General features: G+C 48.7%; 1 protein-coding gene across 4 annotated transcripts; it reads left to right on the forward strand.

Moving 5' to 3' along the window:
• The first annotated feature begins 7905 nt into the window (after nt 1-7905).
• Nucleotides 7906-21800, forward strand: znhit3 (zinc finger, HIT-type containing 3). 4 transcript variants are annotated; one of them, XM_038814121.1, is made up of 5 exons: nt 7906-8035; nt 14611-14642; nt 15287-15376; nt 16075-16173; nt 21025-21800. In XM_038814121.1, exons 1-5 carry the CDS (start codon nt 7968-7970, stop codon nt 21201-21203), a joined length of 468 nt encoding a protein of 155 aa, XP_038670049.1. In that variant the 5' UTR covers nt 7906-7967; the 3' UTR covers nt 21204-21800. The 4 variants fall into 4 exon arrangements, with proteins under 4 accessions (XP_038670049.1, XP_038670050.1, XP_038670051.1 ...); XM_038814122.1 differs by having other exon boundaries at nt 21028-21800; XM_038814123.1 differs by having other exon boundaries at nt 16090-16173.
• The last annotated feature ends 4861 nt before the right edge of the window (nt 21801-26661 follow it).

The following is a 26661-nucleotide window of genomic DNA, read 5'->3' on the forward strand; positions in this document are numbered from 1 at the left end:
AAAATGGAGATCTTCATCAATGGAGTGTAAAAGGTGAGAACTTGGTGAGAGTGGAACTCTCCAGTAAGTCATAAGTGAGTCCTCCCCCCAAACTGACGTTTAGTGTAACATTTTAAATTCAACTGAGAAATTGAAAAATGTAAACAATTTTTAAAATTAAAAATCTGTAAATGAAACTGCAAATTAGTCAATGCTTAACAGAAACCGTCAGTGGCAATTAACACTTTACAGATTGGCTGTTAAATATCAGAAGCGTTGGTGGATTGGGAAATTAAAAGGAAAGACAATGGTAAACGTTGAAAGAAATGTTTCATAGTTCTCAACAATATGCATCCCACCAAGAAATAAAATCTCCACAGGAAAGCAATCCAATTGTGACTAACTGAAGAGGTTAAGGTTAGTCTTAGATTTAAAGAAGACATTTATAATATGCTCAAAAGAGTCGTAGGCCTGAGGATTGGGAGAGTTTTTTTTGGAAACCAGCATCTGGTGACCAAAAATTGATTTTAGAAAAAGGGAGAACATTTTGATTTAGATTTATTGTCACATGTACTGAGGTACAGTGAAAAGCATTGTTCTGCGTACAGTCCAGGCAGATCGTTCCATACATGGAAAACATAGGACACATGATTAATACACAATGTAAATACATGGACATAGACATTGGATGAAGCATATGGAATATAGTGTGCCAACTGTAGAAACGATGCATAGAAAGATCAGTTTGGTCCATAAGAATAATTCAGGTAACAGTGGGGAAGAAGCTGTTTCTGAACCATTGATGCGTGTTCTCAAACCTTTGTATTGGCAGCACGGTAGCATGGTGGTTAGCATAAATGCTTCACAGCTCAAGGGTCCCAGGTTCGATTCCCGGCTGGGTCACTCTGTGCGGAGTCTGCACGTCCTCCCCGTGTGTGCGTGGGTTTCCTCCGGGTGCTCCGGTTTCCTCCCACAGTCCAAAGATGTGCGGGTTAGGTGGATTGGCCATGCTAAATTGCCCGTAGTGTCCTAAAAAGTAAGGTTAAGGGGGGGGGGGGTTGTTGGGTTACGGGTATAGGGTGGATACGTGGGTTTGAGTAGGGTGATCATTGCTCGGCACAACATCGAGGGCCGAAGGGCCTGTTCTGTGCTGTACTGTTCTATGTTCTATGTTCTATCTTCTGCCCAATTGAAGAGGGTGGAAGAGAGAATAAACCAGGTGGGAAGGATCTTTGATTCTGCTGCCTACTTTCCCAAGGCAGCGGGAAGTGCAGAAAAGTCAATGGCTAGAGAGCGGGTTTGCGCGATGGACTGGGCTGTGTTCTCAATCCTCGGTAGTTTCGAGCAGTTGCCATACCAGGCTCTGATGCGGTCACATAGGATGCACAGTAAAAATTGGTTAAAGTCATTGTGGATATGCTGAATTTCCTTAATTTACTGAGAAAGTATAGGTGCTGCTGTGCTTTATTGGTTGTTACGTCGACGTGGGTGGACCAGGACAGATAGTTGGTGATGTTTACACCTAGGAATTTGAAGCTGTCAACCATCTCCACCTCGGCAGACATTGAGGCAGGCAGGACAAAATAAGATATGAGTACTAGTATGAAATATCAAAGCACTGTCAGAGTTTCTAAAAATATGTAAAAATTAAGAGCATATTGAAAGTGAACGTGGATTCCTTAGACATTCAAACAGAGGAGATAGCCTGAGGATAAAGGAAATGACTGAGGTGTTGAACAAAGTTTGTGTCTTTCATCACAGTAGCAGACGGAAAGAACGTACCAGAAATTGTGGGGAACCAAGGACTTAATGAAAGTGACCAACTTAAGGTAGTTAATATTAGAAAAGAATAAGTGCTGGAAAGATTTATCGGACGAAAAGCTGTCAATTCCCTTGAAAAATGAAATGAAATGAAAATGCTTATTGTCACAAGTAGGCTTCAAATTAAGTTACTGTGAAAAGCCCCTGGTCGCCACATTCCGACGCCTGTTCGAGGAGGCTGGTAGGGGAACCTTCAACCTGATGGCCTACATCCAATAATTCTAAAAGATATAGCGGCAGAGATAGTGGATGCAATGTTGTGATCACCCAAAATTCCTGAGGTATGGTCTCAGAGGATCGGAAGTTAGCAAATGTAACAACACTATTCAAGATAAGAGGGAGAGCAAAATAGAAACTAGTTATCCGTTGGGAAAATACTGAAATTCATTATTCTGAAAATCATAATATTATTGGGCAGAATCAACATGAAAAGGAAATCACCTTTGGCAAATCTACTGGAGTTTTTTTGAAGATGTAATTAGTAAGGGAGGCCATAAGGAACCAGTGAAATTAGTGTATTTAGAGTTTCAAAAGGAATTCAAAAATGTGCCACACCAAACATTGTTCTACAAGATAAGGACTCCTGGGGATAATATATGTTAGCATGGACAAAGTTTGACTCTAGGACAGAAAACGGAGTTCATACCCTGCATCCATGTAAACAGATAAATAAGAGCAAGAGCAGGCTGTGCATCCCCTTGAGATGCTCTGCTATCCAGTATCATCATGGCTGATCTTCAATCTCAACCCCAAATACGCATCTATTCCCATATTCCTCGAGTTCAAAAATCTGTTGATCTAAGCCAAGGACATAATGAATTTTCCAAAACCTTCTGCAGTAGAGAATTACAAAGATTCATAACCCTTTGAGTTCAGAATTTTCTCCTCAGCTCCATCCTAGATGGTTGACCGCTTGTTCTGGGACATGTGCTGAGTTCCAGAATCTCCAGCCACTCAGCAGGATTGGGGGAGGGGGGTTGGGGTTGGGCAAGGAGGAGAGGGGGCTAGGATTAGTGGAATGGGCAGCAGGGCTGGGGAGCAGGAGATGAGGTTAAGGAGTGGGCCACCTGGGGGCAGGGAGTGGGAGTGGGGGGACTGGGGTTGGGGTTAGGATCCATAGAGTCCCTACAGTACAGAAGGAGGCCATTCGGTCCGACGCTTCTGCACTAACTGTCCGAAAGAGCACCTCACTGAGACCCACGACCCCACCCTATTGCCCATAACCCCACATCTTTGGACACACTAAGAATCAATTTAGCATGGCCAATCCACCTAACCTGCACATCTTTGAGCTGTGGTCAAAGATGTAGGAGTACCCGGAGGAAATCCACACACACACGGGGAGAACATGCAAATTTGATGCAGATAGTCACCCAAGGCCAGAATTGAACCCAGGCCCCTGGCGCTGGGAGGCAGCAGTGCTATCCACTGTGCCACTGGGTAACAGAGTTCAGCAAACAGGGTGGCCTGCAGGCTTGAGAGTGTGTTGGTGCAGGATTGGGTAAGGGCAGGGGGTAGGCACGGATTATGGGACTAGAAAGTGGGAGTGGGGCAGGCTGAGGGAACAGGTGTCAATTTGGGAGAGAAGGAGGAGTAGTGGGATCAGGAAGATGGGGTTTGGGAGCAGGGGTTGGTGCCTGAGAGCAGGACTGGCAGCAGGGGATACGAAGTGGCAGTAGTGACGGGCAGGGTTGACGGTAGGAGCTGGGATTGAGGGAGCAGAGAATAGGCTATGGAGGGGGGACAGGATTGGGGGAGCTAGAATGTGGGAGTGGAGCTGGGAATGGGCATGGCTGGGAGGGCAGGGGTGGGGCTCAGGGAGCGGAAGTTGTGCTATCGGTGTTGGGGCTGCCCTGGGGTGTAGGAGCTGGGGTGGGGCTATGGGAATGAGGGTGGGGCTATGGAAGTGGGAGAATGGGAATGGAGGCAGGATTATGGGAGTGGAGGCAGAGCTATCGGGGCGGGGCTATGGAAATGAGAGCTGGGCTATAGGAGTGGGTTCGGGGCTATGAAATTGTGCCATGGGAGTGGGAGTGGGGCTACGGGAATGGGGCGGGGCTATTGGGATGGAAGTGGGGCAATGTGGATGGAGGCTGGGCTATGTAATGGGGCGGGGCTATGTGTATGGGGTGGGCTATTTAAGTGGGGGCAGGGCAATGTGAGTGGTGGGGCTATGTGGATGGGGCAGGGTTATGTATATGGGGTGAAGCTGTGTGGATGGAGGTGGGGCTATGGGTATGGGGTGGGGCTATGTGAGTGGGGCGGGGCTATGAGTGGTGGGAGGGCTATGAGTATGGGACCGAGCTATGTGAATGGGGCTGTTCAATTTGTATGGGTTGGGGCTATGTGTATGGGGCGGGTCTATGTGTATAGGGCGGGGTTTTGTGTATGGGGCGGGGCTGTGGATGGAAGTTGGTCTGTGTAATGATGTGGAGATGCTGGTGTTGGACTGGGGTGAGCACAGTAAGAAGTCTCACAACACCAGGTTAAAGTGCAACAGGTTTGTTTCAAATCCTGAAGCGTGGTCCTGAAGCGTGGTACATTGGCAAGACCATGCAGACGCTGCAACAACGGATGAACGGACATCGCGCGACAATCGCCAGGCAGGAATGTTCCCTTCCAGTCGGGGAACACTTCAGCAGTCAAGGGCATTCAGCTTCTGATCTTCAGGTAAGCGTTCTCCAAGGCAGCCTCCAGGACGCACGACAACGCAGAATCGCCGAACAGAAATTTATAGCCAAGTTCCGCACACTTGAGTACGGCCTCATCCGGGATCTTGGGTTTATGTTGCATTACATTCAACCCCCCCCCCACCATCTGGCCTGGGCTTGCAAAATGTTGCCAACTGTCCTGGTTTGAGACAATTCACACCTCTTTAACCTGGGATTACCCCTCTCTCTGGATCTGTAAAGGCTTAATGGAGTGCAAAGACTTGCATTCAAAGTATCATCTTGCATCTTTGACTTTGTCTGTATATATGTTTCTGGAACCTACCTCTTCATTCACCTGAGGAAGGAGCTGTGCTCTGAAAGGTAGTGTTTTGAAACAAATCTGTTGGTCTTTAACCTGGTGTTGTATGACTTCTTACTGGTCTGTGTAATGGGAGGTGGGTCTGTGTAATGGGGGCGGGTCTGTGTAATGGGGTGGGTCTGTGTAATGGGGTGGGTCTGTGTAATGAGGGTGGGTCTGTGTAATGGGGCGGGTCTGTGTAATGGGGCGGGCCTGTGTAATGGGTGTGGGTCTGCGTAATGGAGGTTGGTCTGGGTAATGGGGCGGGCAGTCCTGTGTAATGGGGTGGGTCTGTGTAATGGGGGCGTGTCTGTGTAATGATGGCGGGGTGGGTCTGTGTAATGATGGCGGGTCTGTGTAATGGGGCGGGCAGTTCTGTGTAATGGGGTGGGTCTGTGTAATGGGGGCATGTCTGTGTAATGAGGGCAGGATGGGTCTGTGTAATGAGAGCGGGTCTGTGTAATGGGGTGGGCCTGTGTAATGGGTGTGGGTCTGTGTAATGAGGGCGGGTCCATATAATGAGGGCAGGTCTGTGTAATGGAGGTTGGGTCTGGGTAATGAGGGCGGGTCTGTGTAATGGGGCAGGTCTGTGTAATGGAGGTTGGGTCTGGGTAATGGGGGCGGGTCTGTATAATGGGGGCGGGTCTGGGTAATGAGGGCGGGTCTGGGTAATGAGGGCATGTCTGGGTAATGGGGGCAGGTCTGTGTAATGGAGGTTGGGTCTGTGTAATGGGGCGGGCCTATGTAATGAGGGCGGGTCTGTGTAATGGGGGTGGGTCTGTATAATGGGGCAGGCCTATGTAATGGGGCGGGTCTGTATAATGGGGTGGGTCTGTGTAATGGGGTGGGTCTGTATAATAGGGGTGGGCCTGTGTAATGGAGGTTGGGTCTGTATAATGAGGGCGGGCCTGTGTAATAGAGGGCGGGTCTGTGTAATGGAGGTTGGGTCTGTATAATGAGGGCGGGCCTGTGTAATGGGGGTGGGTCTGGGTAATGAGGGCGGGTCTGGGTAATGAGGGCGGGCGGGTCTGGGTAATGGGGGCGGGTCTGGGTAATGAGGGCAGGCGGGTCTGGGTAATGGGGGTTGGGTCTGGGTAATGGGGGGACGGGCCTGGGTAATGGGGGCGGGTCTGGGTAATGGGGGTTGGGTCTGGGTAATGGGGGCGGGTCTGGGTAATGGGGGTTGGGTCTGGGTAATGAGGGCGGGCGGGTCTGGGTAATGAGGGCGGGTCTGGGTAATGAGGGCGGGCGGGTCTGGGTAATGGGGGTTGGGTCTGGGTAATGGGGGGGCGGGCCTGGGTAATGGGGGCGGGTCTGGGTAATGGGGGTTGGGTCTGGATAATGGGGGTTGGGTCTGGGTAATGAGGGCGGGTCTGGGTAATGGGGGTTGGGTCTGGGTAATGGGGGTTGGGTCTGAATAATGGGGCGGGTCTGGGTAATGGGGGTTGGGTCTGGGTAATGGGGGTTGGGTCTGAATAATGGGGCGGGTCTGGGTAATGAGGGCGGGTCTGGGTAATGAGGGCATGTCTGGGTAATGGAGGTTGGGTCTGTGTAATGGGGCGGGCCTATGTAATGAGGGCGGGTCTGTGTAATGGGGGTGGGTCTGTATAATGGGGCAGGCCTATGTAATGGGGGCGGGTCTGTATAATGGGGTGGGTCTGTGTAATGGGGGGGCGGGCCTGGGTAATGGGGGCGGGCCTGGGTAATGGGGGTTGGGTCTGGGTAATGGGGGCGGGTCTGGGTAATGGGGGTTGGGTCTGGGTAATGAGGGCGGGCGGGTCTGGGTAATGAGGGCGGGTCTGGGTAATGAGGGCGGGCGGGTCTGGGTAATGGGGGTTGGGTCTGAATAATGGGGCGGGTCTGGGTAATGGGGGTTGGGTCTGGGTAATGGGGGTTGGGTCTGAATAATGGGGCGGGTCTGGGTAATGAGGGCGGGTCTGGGTAATGAGGGCATGTCTGGGTAATGGAGGTTGGGTCTGTGTAATGGGGCGGGCCTGTGTAATGAGGGTGGGTCTGTGTAATGGGGGTGGGTCTGTATAATGGGGCAGGCCTATGTAATGGGGGCGGGTCTGTATAATGGGGTGGGTCTGTGTAATGGGGTGAGTCTGTATAATGGGGCGGGTCTGTAATGGGGCGGGTCTGGGTAATGGGGCGGGCCTGTGTAATGGAGGTTGGGTCTGTATAATGATGGCGGGCCTGTGTAATAGAGGGCGGGTCTGTGTAATGGAGGTTGGGTCTGTATAATGAGGGCGGGCCTGTGTAATGAGGGTGGGTCTGGGTAATGGGGGTTGGGTCTGGGTGATGAGGGCGGGTCTGGGTAATGGGGGTTGAGTCTGGGTAATGAGGGCGGGTCTGGGTAATGGGGGCGGTGCTGGGTAATGAGGGCGGGTCTGGGTAATGGGGGTTGGGTCTGGGTGATGGGGGCGGTGCTGGGTAATGGGGGCGAGTCTGGGTAATGAGGGCGGGTCTGGGTAATGGGGGGGCGGGTCTGGGTAATGGGGGCGAGTCTGGGTAATGAGGGCGGGTCTGGGTAATGGGGGTTGGGTCTGGGTAATGGGGGCGGTGCTGGGTAATGGGGGGCGGGTCTGGGTGATGGGGGTTGAGGTCTGGGTGATGGGGGCGGTGCTGGGTAATGGGGGGGCGGGGTCTGGGTGATGGGGGTTGAGGTCTGGGTGATGGGGGCGGTGCTGGGTAATGGGGGGGGCGGGGTCTGGGTGATGGGGGTTGGGGTCTGGGTGATGGGGGCGGTGCTGGGTAATGGGGGTTGGGTCTGGGTGATGGGGGGGCGGGTGCTGGGTGATGGGGGCGGTGCTGGGTGATGGGGGCGGTGCTGGGTGATGGGGGCGGTGCTGGGTGATGGGGGTTGGGTCTGGGTGATGGGGGGGCGGTGCTGGGTGATGGGGGGGCGGTGCTGGGTGATGGGGGCGGGTCTGGGTAATGGGGGCGGTGCTGGGTGGTGGGGGCGGGTCTGGGTAATGGGGGGTTGGGTCTGGGTGATGGGGGTTGGGTCTGGGTGATGGGGGCGGTGCTGGGTGATGGGGGCGGTGCTGGGTAATGGGGGGCGGTGCTGGGTAATGGGGGCGGTGCTGGGTGATGGGGGGGGGCAGTCCAGCGGAAACGGAAGTCCAGCCTGTGTGTGTGAGGGGAGCTGAGGCCGGATGAAGATCTGCGGCGTGTGCGAGGAGCAGCCGCCCAAGTACCGGTGTCCACGCTGCGAGCTGCGATAGTGAGTACGGCCCCGAGCCGCGGGCTGGGTGCTAATGCCCGCGTTGGTTACAACTCGAGCCCGCGGCTCCCCTGCTGGTCTGACAACTCGGCTCCGGTTCCAACTCCCCCACCCCGGCACTGAGCCGTGGCTATTCGGCCGTGGGGGGTATCACTCTCGGCCTCTGATCAAAGCTGTGATACCTTCCTAGTCGAATAGCAGAGTTGCTGAACAGGTGGATCCAGCTGAACCCCAGGCTGGATTCAGTAAGCATTCCTCGGAGGAGGGAGCCTGTTTGTAAATGCCGCAAACGCTACTATTTAAGTAATGGTGAAACTCCAAATAATGTTATACACAGAGGCTGGGCCAGGAGGGGAGGGGGCACAGCAGTAGACCATGTCTTCAGTGCCACTTCCCTGCTCTTTACCCATAGCCTTGCAGCATTTTCCCCGTTAAGGATTTATCACTGCCCTTTCAATGACTATTCCCAGGAGTGCAACAATCCAAATTCTCAACATTTTTACAACTATAACAAACCCACCCACATTAAACCCACCTCCCCCACTAACCCATACCTCTCTCCCCCCCCCCCCCCCCCTCAACGGCAACCAACTCTCCAAAATGCAAAATGAACAAACCCCAACTTTTGTAGCATTCCCCCCCCCCCCCCCCCCAAACAAATTTCATCTTTTCACTGGATAAAAACTCCAGCGGGTGTTCCCCTCTTCTTCTTCTTCCCCCCCCCCCCCCCCCGACTGCTGAGACATGGGGTGGAGAAGCTGACCTCCATCCCAACAAGACCCCCCTGTGAGTAATCAGTGAAGGCTAAAAATATCTGCAACTCTGTCCAGTCTGACACCCTGAATATGGCTTCCAGGGGACTGGGCTGCACATCAACATGCAAAACCCCTGAAATGGTGCTGAAAAGCACCCTCCAAAATCTTTCCTTGGGCAGAACCAAAACATATGCACATGATTCGCAGGGCCCCTCCCACGTTGCTCAAAAACACCCACCATCTCAAACAGCCGGCTCATCCTTGACTTTGTCAGGTGTGCTCTGTACACCACCTTCAGCTTTATCAATACCAGCCTTGCACATGAAGTTGAGGCTTTCACCCTATGCAGCACCTCACGCCACAATCCTTCCTCCAGCACCGCCCTCAGCTCTTCCTGCCACTTGCCTTAACCCCCTCCATGGACTCCTTATCCTCTCCCAAAATCCTCCTGTAGATCACAGAGAAGACCCTCTGACAGCACTGCCTCCAACAACGAGGAGACGGGCACTATCGGGAAGGTCAGAAAGACCTATTGTGAAAAGTGCCATACCTGTATGTGAAAATCTTCCCTGCACCAACCCAAACTTCTCATCCAAGCTCCCAGAAACAAATCCTCATCTCACTAATCCCCTTCTCCTCTCATCCCTGGAACCTCTCATCCATCCTCCCCGGCACAAATCCGTGATTTTCCCTGATCGGCATCCCCCCCAACCCACTCCCAACTTAAAATGCTGCCGAAACTGCCTCCAAATATTCAGCGTGGCCACCACCACCAGACTCACCAAATGCCTCTCCTGGGGCCATTGGGAGAGGTGTCGCTGCCAGGGCCCGCAGCCCTGACCCCCTACGTGAACTCGCCTCAGTCCTTATCACAAAGGCCCCGCCTCCGTGAACCTTCTCTGCATTCACCACCCAATACAGTAATAGTACATCAGATCCCCCCCCCCCCCCCCCCCCCGACTGCCGTCCCCTCTGCAGCACCACCTTCCTTATCCTCACCACCTTTCCCGCCCATACAAACAAAGAGATCAGCCTAACCACCACCTTAAACACTGTCTTTGGCAAAAAGACAGACAGGCACTGAAACAGAAACAAAAATGTGGTAAAATGTTCATCTTCACTGCCTGTACCCGGCCCGACAGCGACAGAGGAAGATTATCCTACCTCGACAAATCCACCTTCACCCTCCCAACCAAGCTAGAGAAATTCAACTTCCGAAGACCTGCCCAGTCCCAGGCCACTTGCACCCACAGAACCCTTTGTGCGAGGCTGCCAGGTGAAATGGCAACACCCGTCCCTGGAGAAGAAATCCAAAAATTTCCCCCAAATACAGTTTATACCCTGAGAATGCCCCTAATCTTTGAAGCAAACCCATTATGTCCCCCACAGAGAAGGCTGGCTCCAAAATGTATAACAAGCCACCCGTGTACAAAGAACACGCAAAGTTCCAACCCCCCCCCCCCCTCACAATCCCCTTCCACAACTCCAAGCTCCTCAGCACAATGGCCAAGAGCTCTATAGCCAATGCAAACAGAAAGGGGGACATTGGGCACCCTTGCCTCATTCCCCGATGCAGTGAAAAATACCTTGAATACCTATTCGTGTGCATGTGCGCCATCGACTCCTTGTAGAGCAACTGCACCCATGCCACAAACTTCGGCAAAATCCCAAACCTCTCCAACACCGCAATCCGATAACTCAACTCCACCCGATCGCCTTCTCCGCATCTAACGGCACTTCCAACTCCATTCCTCTGGCAGAGAAAGAACCACATTCAGCAGCCGCCTTGAATTTGATGTCAACTGTCAGCCCTTAACGAACCCATCTGATCCTCCCCAATCACCCTTGGGACCTAACCCCCACTCCTTTGCCACTATCTTGGCGTCCACATCAGCAGAGATGTGGGACTGTATGACCCATGCTCCACTGAGTCCTTATCCTTAAGCAGCAATGAGATGGAGGCCTGTCCTATTGTTTTCGGCAAGACCTTCCTGACCATCGCCCCACGAGCATTTCGACCAGCAATGGCGCCAGTTTGTCCTTGGATTTCTTGTAAAAAGAACCATCTGGGAACCATCTGGCCCCACTGCCTTCCCTACCTGTCTTCACTTTGCTGTCTTCACTTCCTCTACCCCCACTGGCTCCTTCAGCCTTGCCTTCTCCACTTAACCCAACCCCGGCAGTCTAAACCCCCAATCCCCCCCACCATCCCAAAAACTCCCTCCTCTCCCGCTAGTCCTCTGGTAGCTCCAACTTGTCCAAGTCCCTATAAAACTCCTCAAATACTTGTTAATCTATTCCAGAGCCACCAGCAACTCTAATATCCTATCCTGAACTATCTCCCTCGCCGTAGCCTACCTATGAAGCTGACCTGCCAACATATGACCCGCCTTATCTCCCTGTACTCAGAGACAGCCCCCCTCGCCCTTCTCAGCTGATGCACCATGGGCAGCAGGTCGTACCTCACCTGCAACTTCTTCCTCTTTGCCAAGAGCCCTGCATCAGGGTCCCCGTGAAACTTCAATCCACCTCCAAAATCTCTTCTATCTCTTCGTCCCTCTGCTCCACCTTCGCTTAAACAAGATCACCTCCCCTCCCACCCCTCACATGTGCCTCCCAAACCACCGATGCGCGATCTCCCCTGTACAATTGAACCCCCACATGCTGCTCACTCACCTCTATCTTATCACAGAAACTCCGGTCCGCCAACAGCCCCAATCCATCCTCCACCTCGGCATCTGGACCCTTCTTCGATACCATGTCCATCCAGTGTGGAACAATTGCCAAATACTCTGCCCTCTAAACTCCAGCCAACACCACCTTCCCCACCACGGAAAAGTCAATCCTTGTGCACCAGGGAAAAAATGAATACTCCTGGTCCCTTGGGTTTTAAAATCTCCCTCATAAGCCTGGCTAATACCTTAGCCACCCCCCCCCCCCCACCCCCCCCTCAAAACAAGCCACCCCCTCCCCCCCCCCCCCCCCCCCCAAAAAAAAACAAGGTCAGCGAGCGCAGCCGGGACCTGTCCACACTCGGCTCCAGCACTGTGTTCCAATCCCCCTGTCCCCTCGGTATCCAAATCCGAGATTGCAGCCAGCGTTCTGTTCACAAACCCCGCATCATCCCAATTGTCGGCATATATGCTTATATGCACCCGTTACAATCACATACCTGCCTCCTGATCTGCCACCACTTTCTCCATCTGTAACCTCACCCTTTCGCCCACCAATCCCCCCATTCACTTCCTCTTGCACACGCTTTGCTTAGTATCGATCCCCTCCCCCCGCCATTTCCACCTCCCAGGTCCATCTATACCTGCTCGAATAGGCCCCTCCCTCCACCACACTCCTGACCGCTGGCAAACCTTTGTTTGCTAGTGTGGTAACCCCTGCCACAGCCCCCCTCCTCCCCACCACACCCTCAGCAAGCCGGCCCCTCATGCCCAAAAACCCTCAAACCCCACTACCCCCACCCTCGAACCATACCGCCAGAGTAGGGAGACCCCATCCCCTAAACAAAGCAAAATCACGTCCGTAAGAAGAAACAAGAACACGTGTTAAAAAAAAACATTGAAAAAAATATATCCAGGAAAAAAGCTCAAAGACAAAACAATCCCAGTCCACACCATCGAAGTCCAGACCCCAACTCTCATCTCAGTCCCAGACCTTCAGACGTAACGAACACCTCCGGCGTCTCAAAATAAAAGCCCTTTGAATTGTGGGTCACTCTCGGCTTCGCTGGGTAGACTACGAATGTCACTCTCCTGCTGAACAATACCGCCTTCACCCGTCCAAAGGCCGCCCGCCTTCTCACCAACTCCGCCGTCAGGTTTTGGTATATATATATATATCAATGCCTTCCCACTTCTGCTTCAAGCTCAAAACCTCCTTCACGTGGTAACTGTGGTAGCAGACAATGGCTGCCCTTGGTGGCTCATTCATTTTAGGCTTCGGCCGCAGTGCCCGATGTGCCCTGTCTAGCTCATAGAGGGAGGGCTCTTCCCCCTCCCCCATCAACGTGGTGAACGTGTTCCAAAATACTCAGTGGGCCTCTGGCCCTCCACCCCCTTTCCTCAAATTTTGCCTCCTCGTCCCGTTCTCCAGGTCCTCCACCTTGGCTCTTAGCTCTTTATTGACCTCTGCCACCCTCCGCAGCACCTCACCCATTGAGGTGAACTGGTTGCTATGTCGCGACAATGCCTCCTCCACCCCCTTTCATCTTCTCTCCTTGCTCTAGTACCTTGACAACATCTTCGTTATTGCAAACTTTTTCAGGGCAAGTTCCTCCTTTTAGGGAAGCTGTCATCTCCCTCTGAAGCACCTCGATGTTTGGCGAACAGCCTTTCAAACTCCCTTGATATCACCTCGGTCAGAGTCTGAACCGTGACGAAAGCAGCCCCACCCGACGAACAAGCCCTCGCCATCTTTCCTCCTGTTGGAATTACAGCAACACCTGCCAGGAGACTTTCGCTCACCCCCTTCTTTCCCTGCCCTTTCCGCTGGAACTTTGACATTCCCCCAACTCCTTGTGACTTTCCCACACCAGCTCGTGCAAAAGATATCCCTGAGACCAAGCATAAAGTGTCCTAATTTACTCACTTGGCTGTTTATGACCAGTAAAGGTCTGTTACTATCCTTCTCATTATATTTTTAAAATAGATTTAGAGTATCCAATTCTTTTGTTTTCCAATTAAGAGGCAATTTTAGTGTGGCCAATTCACCTCTTCACATCTTTTTGGGTTGTGGGGGTGGGACCCAAACAGGCACGGGGAGAATGTGCAAACTCGAGGGCGGCGCAGTGGTTAGCACTGGGACTACGCGCTGAGGACCCGGGTTCAAATCCTAGCTCTCGGTCACTGTCCGTTTGGAGTTTGCACATTGAAATGAAATGAAAATCGCTTATTGTCACGAGTAGGCTTCAATGAAGTTACTGTGAAAAGCCCCTAGTCGCCACATTCCGGCGCCTGTCCGGGGAGGCTGGTACGGGAATTGAACCGTGCTGCTGGCCTGCTTGGTCTGCTTTAAAAGCCAGCGATTTAGCCTGGTGAGCTAAACCAGCCCCTCCAGCCCCTGGACATTCTCCCCATGTCTGCGGGGCTTTCACCCCCACAACCCAAAGATGTGCTGGTTAGGTGGATTGGCCATGCTAAATTGCCCCTTAATTGGAAAAAAAATAATTGGGTACTCTAAATTTCTTTAAAAAAAAAGAGAATGTGCAAACTCCACACGGAAAGTGACCTGGGGCTGGGATCGAACCCGGGTTTGTGGCGCCATGAAGAGTTTTACCTTCACCTGTCCAAAAGCCACTTGACTTCTTGCCAACTCCACCATCAAATCTTGATAGATACGTATACCAACGCCTTCCTGCTTCACGTCCCGCTTCTGCTTTGCCCAGCACAAAACCTCCTTGACATGGTAACTGTGGTATCAGACTATGATCTCTCTTGGTGGATCATTCGGTTTAGGCTTTGGCTGGTCCCGCTCATACCCTGTGTACCCGACTGTAATCAATAAGAGTATAAGATTCCCAAGGCCAACTCCTGGGGAGAGGGTGGGACACCACTGGTCACTTCTCTCTGGTCTGAGAAACAACCAGTCACCACTACAGTCGAGCTTTCTGTCCCTTGGCCAGTTTTAAAAGCTGTCACTGTTGCTTTAATCCCATGAAATTGCATTTTGTAACCAGTGTTCCCGCTAAATTGGCGTGGCTGCGTAGTCAAAAGGTAACCATGCAGGAATGTTTAAAGTGATTTGCCAGTGATATCAGCAACAAGTTAGTTGTCAAATTAACTACATTTCTGGTTTTGTATTTATTTCCAGTTGCTCTGTAGGATGTTACAAGATACACAAAGGTATGGATTGTTCTTCGTGCCATATTAAAGTAGTCGAATACCAATTTCCGTTGTTGTACTCTGGCTGAAATCTGTTGATTAGTTGTGGTGAAATAGCCAACTTTCCAAAGGAAACTTTAAACCCATGTTGCATTTGAAGAGTAGCTTGTAATGCTCTAAATTAATTTTTTCCTGACGAAAGAAATAATCTGCAATAACTATTGGATTGGAGGGCTCCAGGTCGAGCTTGGAATTTCAGAAATGCAGATGCCAGGATATTTGTTATCCGCGGCTTGCATTGTTAAAAGAATGTGGTGAATGGCAAGCTTTCACCTTTCATCCTTCAATCTTTGTCTTGCTTCGTTCTGGTCTCAAACAGGGGTATCGTATCTCCTTTATTTGTGAGGTAAGGCATGCGATTTAAAGGAGCAGTGAATTGCAAGGCCAAGTTAAAATCTGCCTTTGGACATCCCACCTGCACAATTCTGAATACAGGTCGAGTGTTTTGAAACGTTTCTGCTGTCTAAATTACAGCTGTACTTGCGATGTAGTATGGCAATCTTGCTGCTTCTGACAAGTCTGAGTTCTTAACTGACTTTTTCGTCAACCTCTCTTTGTGTGAACATTCTGTAAAATAACTAAAACCATTGCTTTTGTTTTATTAGATGGTTGTAAACCACAGGAGTCTGGTTCCGTTTCAACCATTTCAGAACTTTATCCAGCTTTGAAGGAAGTAATACAGCAAGATGCCAATGGTAAGGTATAATTCTTCTCATGGTAGCTAAAAGAGAAATGTCTGCAAGGCTATAATTGTTTTTGAGCTCGGGTGCTGCAACTAGCTTGCAAACCTTTTTGGATCCCAATTTTAAAACCATTTTACCGCATTTTGATGAATGAGTTTTCCCATAGTTGCGTCAAGCTAATGCAAATATATGGCACTTACAAAATACAATCAGTACAAGACATTACTTTTATTGTTAGCTAGTGTAAATATAACCTCCTCAATTTGCATTATTCTGATGATATTTGAGTTGTACTCTTTTGCTCGAGTCTTAGACTTAGCTCTTTGCTATGTTTCTAATCAAAAAACGGGTTGGGTGGAGATGCAAACACATGGGAGCATCACTGGGTGGTCGGGGGAGGGAGGGATAAAAATTAACATGGGAAGCATTAGAAGGAGAAGGAATGGATTAAAGTTTCAAGTCATCCACTCAATGCACATGTCCAGTTCTCATTTTGAAATGCTGATTGCGCAATGCTTTGCAGTATTTCTTAAGATTTTTAGTTTAACTTTGAGCATCTGGAATTTAAAAATCTATTTCCACAGAGACACTAATCACCTTGTTGGGCTCCCTGTAAAAGATCAATAATGAGTTTTGCTGTGGGTTATTTCATTATGCAGGAACTAGCCTCTAATAAGTTGTGTTGAAAACCTTTTAAAAAATGTTAACAGGCCACCATTTCCCAGATGATATCTACGATGATGATGAAGAAGATGATGATGAGGAAGAAGAATCTGACCGGGTATCACTGGAGAAACTGAGATTGTTGGGTATGCAGAACAAAAATAAAAACTGGGTCTCTAGTACTTGTTACTGGGAATAAGCAATTTGAACCAGATGATTTAATAGTTAGTGTTGAAGCGCCTGATTGCCACATGGATGGTCTAGTGTTTGGATATTAGTCACTTGAAATAGGTTTCATCTGCAAAACTGCATGATGGTCTCAGAAAAAAACATTTTACTTAAACTTCTTCTGGCTCATTGTGTGATTTAATATTTGTAGTGGTCACTGAGGACTCCAACCCACACCTGTGCCCAAGATGCATAGAGATTAGATGACCTTTTCTAAACTACCTGTCTGATTGGGACAACGTTGTAACTTTTAACGTTTCAGTCCTTGGTGGATCTCTGAGGTCCACTTTTGAATATCATACGAATATGGGTATAAACATATGGGCACACAAACTAGGAGCAGGAGAATTGCTCCTCGTGCAATTATCCTTCCTTAAGTAAGGAGATCAAAACTGTACACGGTGTTCCAGTTGTTTCCCCACCAAAGCTCTTTGGGTTGTAGCAAAAATTCCCTACGTTTATTTTTAATTCCCCTTGCAATAAACATTTAATTTGCTGTCCAAATTACTCACTGTACCTGCATACTAACATGTTGCACATGTACCAGGACACACACATCCCTCTGTTTGGTAGAGATCAGTAACTTATCTCTATTTAAATAATATACTGATACTATATCCCTTTGCAGACATCTTCTGTCCTCTTCACAATTTACTCTCCCACCCATCTTTGTGCCATCAGCAAATTTAGCAATTAAATATTTGGTCCCTTCATCCAAGTCATTGATGTGGGTTATAAATTGCTGAGGCCCCAGCACTGATCCCTCTGGCAACTGGTTACAACTTGACAACCCCAAAACACCCATTTATCCCTAGTCTCTGCTCCCTTTCAGTTAACCAATCCTCTAGCCATGCTAATATGTTACTCTGTGCACCATGAGCTCTTCTTTTGCATAGTAACCTTTGATGTGACACCTCCATCAAATGTCTTTGGAATTCCAAGTGCACATCTATGTGTTCCCCTTTATCCACCTTGCTTGTTACCTCCTCAAAGATTCTGATAAATTAGTTAAACACTATTTCCCTTTCACAAAACCATGTTGACTCTGCCTGATTGCATTAGGATTTTCTAAATGTTCTGCTAACTTTCTTACTAGTTTCTAGCAATTTTTCTTTGACAGCTGTTAAGCTAACTGGCCTGTAGCTTCCTGCTTTTCTGTCCCTCCCTCCTTGATTAGAGTTACACTTGCTTTGTTCAAGTCTTTCCAGAATCTAGGAAATTTTGGAAACTTGCAACTAATGCCATCTCAGCAGCTTCTTGTTTCTCAGACCCCAGTATGCAAGTCATCAGGTCTGAGAAACTTGTCAGCCTTTAGTACTAATAGTTTTCTCCGTATCCTTTCCCTGGTGATTGTAATGGTTTTGAGTCCCTCCCTCTTTTCACCTCTTGACTTACAAATATATTTCAGAGACACTCTATCTGCTCAATGCTCTGCCATTTTGGGACTGGTTTAGCTCACTGGGCTAAATCGCTGGCTTTGAAAGCAGAGCAAGGCAGGCCAGCAGCACGGTTCAATTCCCGTACCAGCCTTCCTGAACAGGCGCTGGAATGTGGTGACTAGGGGCTTTTCACAGTAACTTCATTTGAAGCCTACATGTGACAATAAGCAATTTTCATTTCATATCCTTATTTCTCATTGAATCTCTCTCGTGGAACAACCTACAATTTTGTTACTCCTTGCCTATTAGAAAGTACTTGAAGTCCTTGCTATCTGTTTGTATATTTCTAAGTAACATACTCTCATTCTCTAATTTCTCTCTCGATATTTTTCGTCATTCTTTGCTGATTTTTAAATTCTGTCCAATACCTTTCAATCTTCAGAGTTGTATGCCTTTTCTTTAAATTGGGTAGTATCTTTAACTTCCTTAGTTGCCCAAGAAAGGTGCATCCTTCTCTTACAGCCTGTTTCTCACTGGGTCGAATCTTTGTTGAGTGTTATGAAATATCTCCTTAATTTCAGAGTGCTGGTGAGGATCTCACAGCCAGCTGGAGTGGTAGGGCCTAAACATGGCATCAACGCCAGGAATCTGAGATCAAGGTGGCATCCTGATCTCAGTTAAATTTTAGGCCACCCCCTCCCTGCCAACAGACATTGGGATCACCCTCCAAGAAATCAGGATGCCCTGGTGGACAGGAACATGGAGTAGCCATCCTCTCCTCCTCCTTCCCCCCCCCCCCCCCACTGAACGACAATAATAATCTTTAATAGTGTCACAAATAGGCTTACATTAACATTGCAATGAAGTTATTGTGAAAAGCCCCTAGTCGCCACACTCCGGCTTGTTCGGGTACACAGAGGGAGAATTCAGAATGTCATTCACCTTACAACACATCTTTCAGGACTTGTGGGAGGAAACCAGAGCATCTGGAGGAAACCCATGCAGACTCCTCACAGATAGTGACCCAAGCTGGAAATCAAACCCAAACCTGAAGCAACAGGGGAAGTGCCCAGGCACCTCTGCACCTGTGCTATGCTCATCATGACTGGCTTTTGAAAGTCGGTAGTGATTCGTGCTGGCATGATATCACACTGCTTTGGGTGGGGGGGGGGGCGGGGGGCGGGAAGAGATGTGGGTGCACATTATGGTGTTAAGCCTATTAATTAGGTTAAAATGCATGTAGATTTATGGAAATAAGGTCCATGGCCATTACGCATGTTTGGGGGGGGGATGATCTCGCTGGTATCAATCTTGTTTTTTGGCCGCTCACGAGATTTAGTGTCATTACGGGATTTGCGGCCATGGGTAACACAGCCACTAGACCGCAGTTGAGGTCTAGAATATAGACTGCTCTCTGGTTCACCTCGAATGTGCTGCTTGAAGAAATTGTCCTGAAAACACTCCTTGAACTCGTCATGCAGTCTACCTTTTCCCACCTGATTTGTTCAATTTATATGCAGTCTAAAATCATCCATGATTATTGCAATACCTTTCTTACAAGCCCCTAATATTTCTTCCTGTACACTCCATTCTCCAGTGTGATTACAATTAGGGAGACTACTCCCACTAGTGACTTCTTACCGTTGCTAATTCTTTTCTTACTGTTATTTTTTGCCTCTATCCAAACTGATTCTACATCTTGATCTTTAAAACTAAGGTTATCTCTCATTATTGGTCTGATGCCATCCTTAAGAGCTATCTCACCACCTTTTCCAAGCTTCCTGTCCTTCACAAATGTCAAGTATGCTTGAATATTTGGGTACCAGCCTTAGTCACCTTGCACCCATGTCTGAAATGGTTATTGGGTTATACATACTTATTTCTGCCTAAGCTGAAAATTAATCTGTTTTGTTATGAATGCTAGGTGCATTTGGATGCAGAGCCTTTTAGTTCTCTTTTTAATTTACTATCTTTGCAAATCCTGGCCTTATCTGCTAGTTTACTCTTAAGCTTGTATCCTTTGCCTTCCTGCCACACTGATTATCATTATCCATGTTGCAACCATGTACTATTGCCAGTGTCCCGATATACCACATACCTACCCTCACTTGATTTCCTCTTTTTCTCTTCCCCTGCCCTTCCCATTTGCTTTAAAGGCCCCTCTACTGCTTCAGTTATACCACTTGCCAATACATCAGATCCAGCGTGCTTCAGGTGAAGACCATTCCACTGGTACAACTCCCCCTTTCCCCAGTACTGGTACCAGTCCCTGAGAATCAAAACCCATTTCTCCCATACCAATCTTGCATTCACAAATTTATCTCTAATCTTATTTATCCTGTGTGAATTTGCTCATGGCTCAGGTAGTCATCCAGAGATTTCCTTTTATGGTTCTTTAGTCTTTAAAATCCCTTACAGAAACGTGGGTTTCCTCCGGGTGCTCCGGTTTCCTCCCACAGTCCAAAGATGTGCGGGTTAGGTGGATTGGCCATGTTAAATTGCCAGTAGTGTAAGGTTAATGGGGGGATTGTTGGGTTACGGGTATACGGGTTACGTGGGTTTAAGTAGGGTGATCATTGCTCGGCACAACATCGAGGGCCGGAGGGCCTGTTCTGTGCTGTACTGTTCTATGTTCTATGCTGACTGCTGATCACATTCCCTAGAATTTGGGAGTAGGCCCATGGATGGTGGGAGGTGGGGCCAGATCAGCTCAGTTGGTTAGACAGCTGATTCATGACACAGAGTGAGGCCAGCAGTGAGGGTTTATGGGTGGCGTGGTAGCACAGTGGTTAGCACTGGGTCCCAGGTTTTTTTTTAGAATTAGAACAGTACAGCACAGAACAGGCCCTTCGGCCCTCGATGTTGTGCCGAGCAATGATCACCCTGCTCAAACCCACGTATCCACCCTATGCCTGTAACCCAACAACCCCCCCCCCCCCCCTTAACCTTACTTTTTAGGACACTACGGGCAATTTAGCATGGCCAATCCACCTAACCCGCACATCTTTGGACTGAGAGGAAACCGGAGCACCCGGAGGAAACCCACGCACACATGGGGAGGACGTGCAGACTCCGCACAGACAGTGACCCGGCCGGGAATCGAACCTGGGACCCTGGAGCTGTGAAGCATTTATGCTAACCACCATGCTACCATGCTGCCCATTTGATTCCTGGTTTGGGGTCACTGCCTGTGCGAAGCCTGCATCTTCTCCCCGTGTCTGCATGGGTTGTAGAAGGATGCTCTTTCCAAGGGCTGGTACAGACTCGATGGGCCAAATGGCTTCCTTCTGCACTGTAAATTCTATGAGTGGGTTTCTGGCCTTAAAGCTTCTGTTTTTAATTTGCTGTGTCATTACATTTCTGTTCATTTAATTTCTATCATTCCAACAGCAGAATCCAAGGAGTTGAAGAGCTTACTTTGCAACCCTCACCTTAAACAGTTGCTATTAACAGTAGACAAGGCAGAGGATAAGGAAAGCATCATGAAGACAGCCATGCAGGAACCAATTTTTGTGGAATTTGCAGATCAGTGTTTACACATTGTTGAACCCCCAGAGAAAGAAAATTAAATTTTTGCCTCCTAGTACAAACTGTTTAATCCTTAGCAAATATTTTTGTAATTTCTTTGTAAAATGGATCGCTATCCTGATTTTAATTAAGTTTTTCTACTTGATTAAAAAATAAACAGTGTGGCTACTCAGCAACCTACTGATGTGCTGTGATGCCAAAGACTTTGAAAGACTATTTTCCAAATTTGACTTAAACTGTTGCAATAAAATATCTTTTTTTAAATAACTCCTCTGAACCTAACCCATGGCTTGCAACTAGTTTACTGTCTTGTTTTTGTGTACCATGGCCAAGTAAGAGACAATCCAGTTTCTTAATCTTTTCTACCCCTATCCCGAAAGATCTGTTACTCCAGTCTTTAGTTTTGTCTCCTTTTAACTGTTCTTTATAATTGTAATATTTTCAGGTGCTGGCCACTTGAATGACCAATGTCTGCTCCAATCTTCTGTGTTCTACCTGTTTTATCATTTTCTCTCTTTCATTTGGTATAAGAGCTTCATTTCCCATGGCTCAGTAGTCATTTATACAATTGGAGCAGTACTCTGAAATGTCATCTGTCTGTCACCAGATCCCCCCAAAATAAAATCATGTTACCCCAATCTGTGTCCAAACAAAGTTACTCGTGTTTAGAAGCTTGTGCTGCTGCCCATTTCACTAGTGAGCTGGATGTTGACAGTGTACACGTGGAACCAGTCATATCTGTGGATAATGTCACTAATGAATAGTGTCGCTAAGAGGTTAAAGCATAGAGCCCAGTGGGATACTGAACCACTACTCAAGAAATAAAATGGTGCCTTATTCTCTTGGCCAATTTCAATAAGACAAGAACAGATTAACTCCATTTTTTTTCATTCATGGGATGTGTGTGTCCCAGCAAGATTGACATTTACTGCCCTGGAGGAGGTGTTGGCGTTGGTGAGTTGCCTTCTATATTGTGTAGATGTGCTCATACAGCTGTTGGGGAGTTCAAGGATTTTAATGCTGTAACTGAAGGAACAGCTATACATTTCCAATTCTGGATGGTGGGTGACTGGGGAATTTGTAGGATGTATACGTGTGCCGCCTGGTGCTGGCCTTGTTCTAAGTGGTCGTGAACATGGGTTTGGGAGGTACTGCCAGAGGGGTCTTGGAAAGTTGATGCTGTGCATCGAGTAGATTGTACACCCTTTGGCCACTGTGCCCTGGGGGAGGGAATACCAATCAATCGGGCTTCTTTGTCCTGGATGTTGTTGAAACAACACACATACAGCAAAGTAGGAAATATTCCATCACGCCCCTGACTTATGCTTTGATAAGCATTGGGAAGTCGGGTGAGTTACAAACCAGAGAATTCCCAGCCTCTGCTCTGGCCTTGTAACCACATTCTTTATATGGCTGCTCCAGTTAGACTCTGGCTAATGGTAACTCCAAGGTTTTGGTAGTGGGGTAATTCAGCAATGGTAGTCCATTGACTATTGAGGAATGGTTACATTCTCTCTTGTTGGAAATGGTGGTGGTGTGGCCTGAGTTTAACTTGCCACTTAACCACCCCAAGTCTCAATGTTATTCAGGTCTTGCTGCCCTTGGTACAGACTGCTTATTTTGCTGGTAAATTGAAAGTGGAACTGAATAGTGTGATCAGCAATCATCCCCACTTAGAAAATACCCATAGGAAAACACCAACGCGGACGATAAATCAGCACCTGGGCTCATCACAGTCACACCACCTGAATCTGGGCCCGTCCATGCCTCTGTTGTTACTGGCATCATCCCTGTGTGCATCCCTGAGTCCAGTGACGGTTAAGTGTGCGACCCTGAGCTGGGTGGGTGGTGGTTTGGTTTGGGAGGGGGGGGGGGGGGGGGGAACTGGATATGGAGGTTTCCCAGGCTGATTATGCCATTCCTCGTGCAGGGAGGGGGCTCTGCAGCTCGTAGGGCAACAGGGGCTCTGAGCGTTGTCGGTGAACAAAGCCCTCCCTCCCCATCCTAATCTTTAGCACTGGGCACCTCCACCTTGAGTCCGGAGCGAGACCCTGGGGCTGGACAGGCTGACCATGGAGTTCTTCAGGGTGCTCTGGGCATCCTGGTATGGGCCAGGGTTTAGAGAACAAAGTATATCATGGAGTTCATCTGACCCACAACTTTTAATAGATTTTGGTTATGGGGAGCACAAGGGCCCACTTTACAGGTGCGATGCAACAGAGATCTAAAGAATTTTTAAACAAAAACAATGTTTATTCTATGAATCCAGTGAACATTTTATAAACACACAGTAAACAGTTTTATCAACTACCAACACAAATAATCCCCACAGATAAAATACTCGATAGATAATCCTTAACTTTCCTAACAACATCCATAAATCAAAACACCCTTTTTAACAAAGAAGTAGGTTTGCATTTCTTACAGAAACAGGTGTTACTTTGAAATGATCAAGTGAGCTGAAGACATTCTTTCGATTGATAGAGATCAATACACCTTCCTGCTTTGAATGCAGCTCCCCAACTAAAAACGAAACTAAAACTCAGAGCCAAAAACAGCTTCCAGCTCAAAGCGAAAGTAAAGAGCAGAGCCCAGCTCCACCCACAAAATGACATCACTGCAGCCACTTGAGAAGACAAACATTTCTTAAAGTGGCATTCCCATGACACTGGGGGACGACTATGCAGGAGTCCTGGGGAAGAGTATCACAAATGGGGAGATGCCCCTTTCGTGGCATAGGACCATTATTGCCCTGCTGCCCAAGAAGGGGATCTCCGCCTGCTAAAAAAATGGCAGTCAGTCCCCCTCAGCACGGACTATAAAATGTTTGCCAGGACAATGTCTTCCCGCCATGTCTCCGTGCTGGACCGCATGATCCATCATGACCATTCCACATGGTCCTGGGCTGTACCATCTATGATAATATTCATCTGGTCCAGGGCCTCATCCATCACTCCCAGAGGGCTGGCCTGTCGAGCATCTTCCTGTCTCTTGATCAGCAGAAGGCTTTTGACAGGATAGATCGGAACTCTGTGGGCATTTGGGTTTGGGACACACTTTGTTGCCCGGATCCAACTTTTGTACCTTGCTGCAGGGTGTCTTGTTAAGGATAACAGGTCCTTGATAGCGCCCTTTGGCTTTGGGAGAAGTGTGCATCAGGGTTGCCCCTTTGCGAGGAGCCTTTCCTGTGCCTTGTGAAAGAGGTTGTCGGGATTTGTTCTCCGCAGGGCGGGCATTTCGGCCTACACTGATGACGTGGTCCTTATGTTCATGGACACTGCTCACCTGCAGAGGATGTGCAAGTGCCAGGCTGCGTACTATGTTGCTTCTTCTGCCAGGATCAACTGGGCTGTGTTGAATCCTGGTCGGTCAGTGGCAAATGGACCCCCTCCCAGAGGAGCTTAGGCCTTTCACCTGGAGCAGGACCAGTCTCCTGCATTTGGGAGTCCATCTTTGGCAGGAGCTGGAGCCAAGGTCACTGCTCACCTGAAACGCTGGACAGGACTGCTCCGAGTGCTGCCTTACAAGGCCCAAGATCTGTTCATAAACCAGCTGATTGCCTCCATGTTGTGGTACTGGCTAGCTGGTCCCTTTGACCCCCCCCCCCCCCCCCCCCCCCAAACCTTGTCACAAGCTCCAGAGAACTTATACAGTACTTCCAGGGCAAAAGACTACACTGGTCACTGCTGAGGTTCTGAATCTCCTGTTTAGGGAAGGCAGTCAGGCGTTGGTGTCTCTCGACACCCAGGTGGCAAGCTTCCACCTTCAGACCCTGCAGCGATACCTTTACGGCACAGTGGGTAGCATTGTTGCGCCAGGGTCCCAGGTTCGATTCCCAGCTGGAATCTGCACGTTCTCCCTCTGACTGTGGGTTTCCTCCGGGTGATCCAGTTTCCTCCCACAAGTCTCAAAAGATATGCTGTTAGGTAATCTGGACATTCTGAATTCTCCCTGTGTACCGAACAGGCGCTGGAATGTGGCAACTAGGGGCTTTTCACAGTAACTTCATTGCAGTGTTAATGTAAGCATACTTATGACAAAAATTATTATTACATCAAGCCTCCTCCTAGATGGTGTGCCTTGGTGATGTATTTCTTCTGCCAGGTACACAACCTGAACTATAACGTGCAGCTCCTGTTTGTAGACCAGACATGTCTTAGAAACCCGTAGCTGGTGTTGCCAGTCTTTTACCAGGACCTACTCAAAGTCTGGAACACGGTCACCTTGCACTGCAGCTCTCCCCATCTGGACCTCCATCAATACAACTTCCTGTGGCTGCCCAGGATCGGGGACATGCTGGATAACACATGTTGGTGCAACGCAGAATGGTGAATGTCCAGCTTGCGACCAATGCCATCCACAACCTTAAAATAATTGTGGTCGGGCCCCATGGAACTCATGGTCTTGAGGAGGTGCCAGGTGTGTGATGGAGTCCCATCTGAGTGGATTCCTGCTTGGATGGAATTTCACATTGGCTGAAGGCCTGACCACCACCAACCTCTCCCCCCACCCCCCCTCCCCAGATCCTGAGCTACCTCGTAGAAATGCCCTCCATACCCTTTCATACCACGCAGGAAAGTTTCCTATATGGGCTGCTGCTACACATCCTTCACTTCCTTGTCCTCGCCTGGACATGCCTTATTGCCATACGGCAGCCCTCTTTCGTAACAGAGGACTTGGGGTGGAGTGCTTTGCATGCAGCAGTGCCACATAGCAGTCAGTTACAATGTTCACAGACTTCCAAGATACCTGCCCTTTATGGACCAGGTTTATATCGGTTATAGGCTGCACTCGTCAGTTTTTAAAAAATCTTGTAGTTTTGTTTGCACTTCAGCCCCACCCGGTACAGAGGGGGTCAGATAGGGAGGACCACCTCTTCATGACCCTGCACCTGGGCCTGGCTAAGCTTGTCATCAACAGGTTGAGGCAGCAGGCGATCAAGGGGGCTGTCCGACCCTACTGTCTGTCCCTCTTCTGCGGCTACATGTCCCTGGAGAGGAAACCTTGAGACCTTCCGTGTCCATTGGGCACTGCAGGAGCTGCCTTATTGACCCCGTTAAAAACATTAAACCAAAATGTGATAAAGTTCCATTTGTGACACTGTTTTTGGTTTAAGGCGGTTTCCCTTTAAGGAGCTGTCCCTTTAATTTGTCCCTCGGTTCATTTGATTTCATTTACTTAGTTATGTGTGTTGAACAACATAATTGGAAAGGTTACTAATGGTCAAGACTAGGAAATTGGCCTAAGGAACTCCTGTAGCAATCTTATAGAAAAATAAACTTCAATTTTCAATCAGGCTGATTGGACAGCAAACCTCCTGGCTTTATAGCTGTACGGAATTTAAGGGACAGAAATCAATTTTAAGGGTTGATCAAAATCTTTAGACACCGCAATTGTGAAAAAGTTATATTAGCATTGCAAGAAAATGCAAGCTGAAGAGATGAGCAAAATACCTTAAAAACCTTCCATTAAAGAATTTAAAAACAATGAATGCCAAAA

The sequence above is a fragment of the Scyliorhinus canicula genome, chromosome 12 (assembly GCF_902713615.1).
Source record: "Scyliorhinus canicula chromosome 12, sScyCan1.1, whole genome shotgun sequence".
Lineage (NCBI taxonomy): Eukaryota > Metazoa > Chordata > Chondrichthyes > Carcharhiniformes > Scyliorhinidae > Scyliorhinus > Scyliorhinus canicula.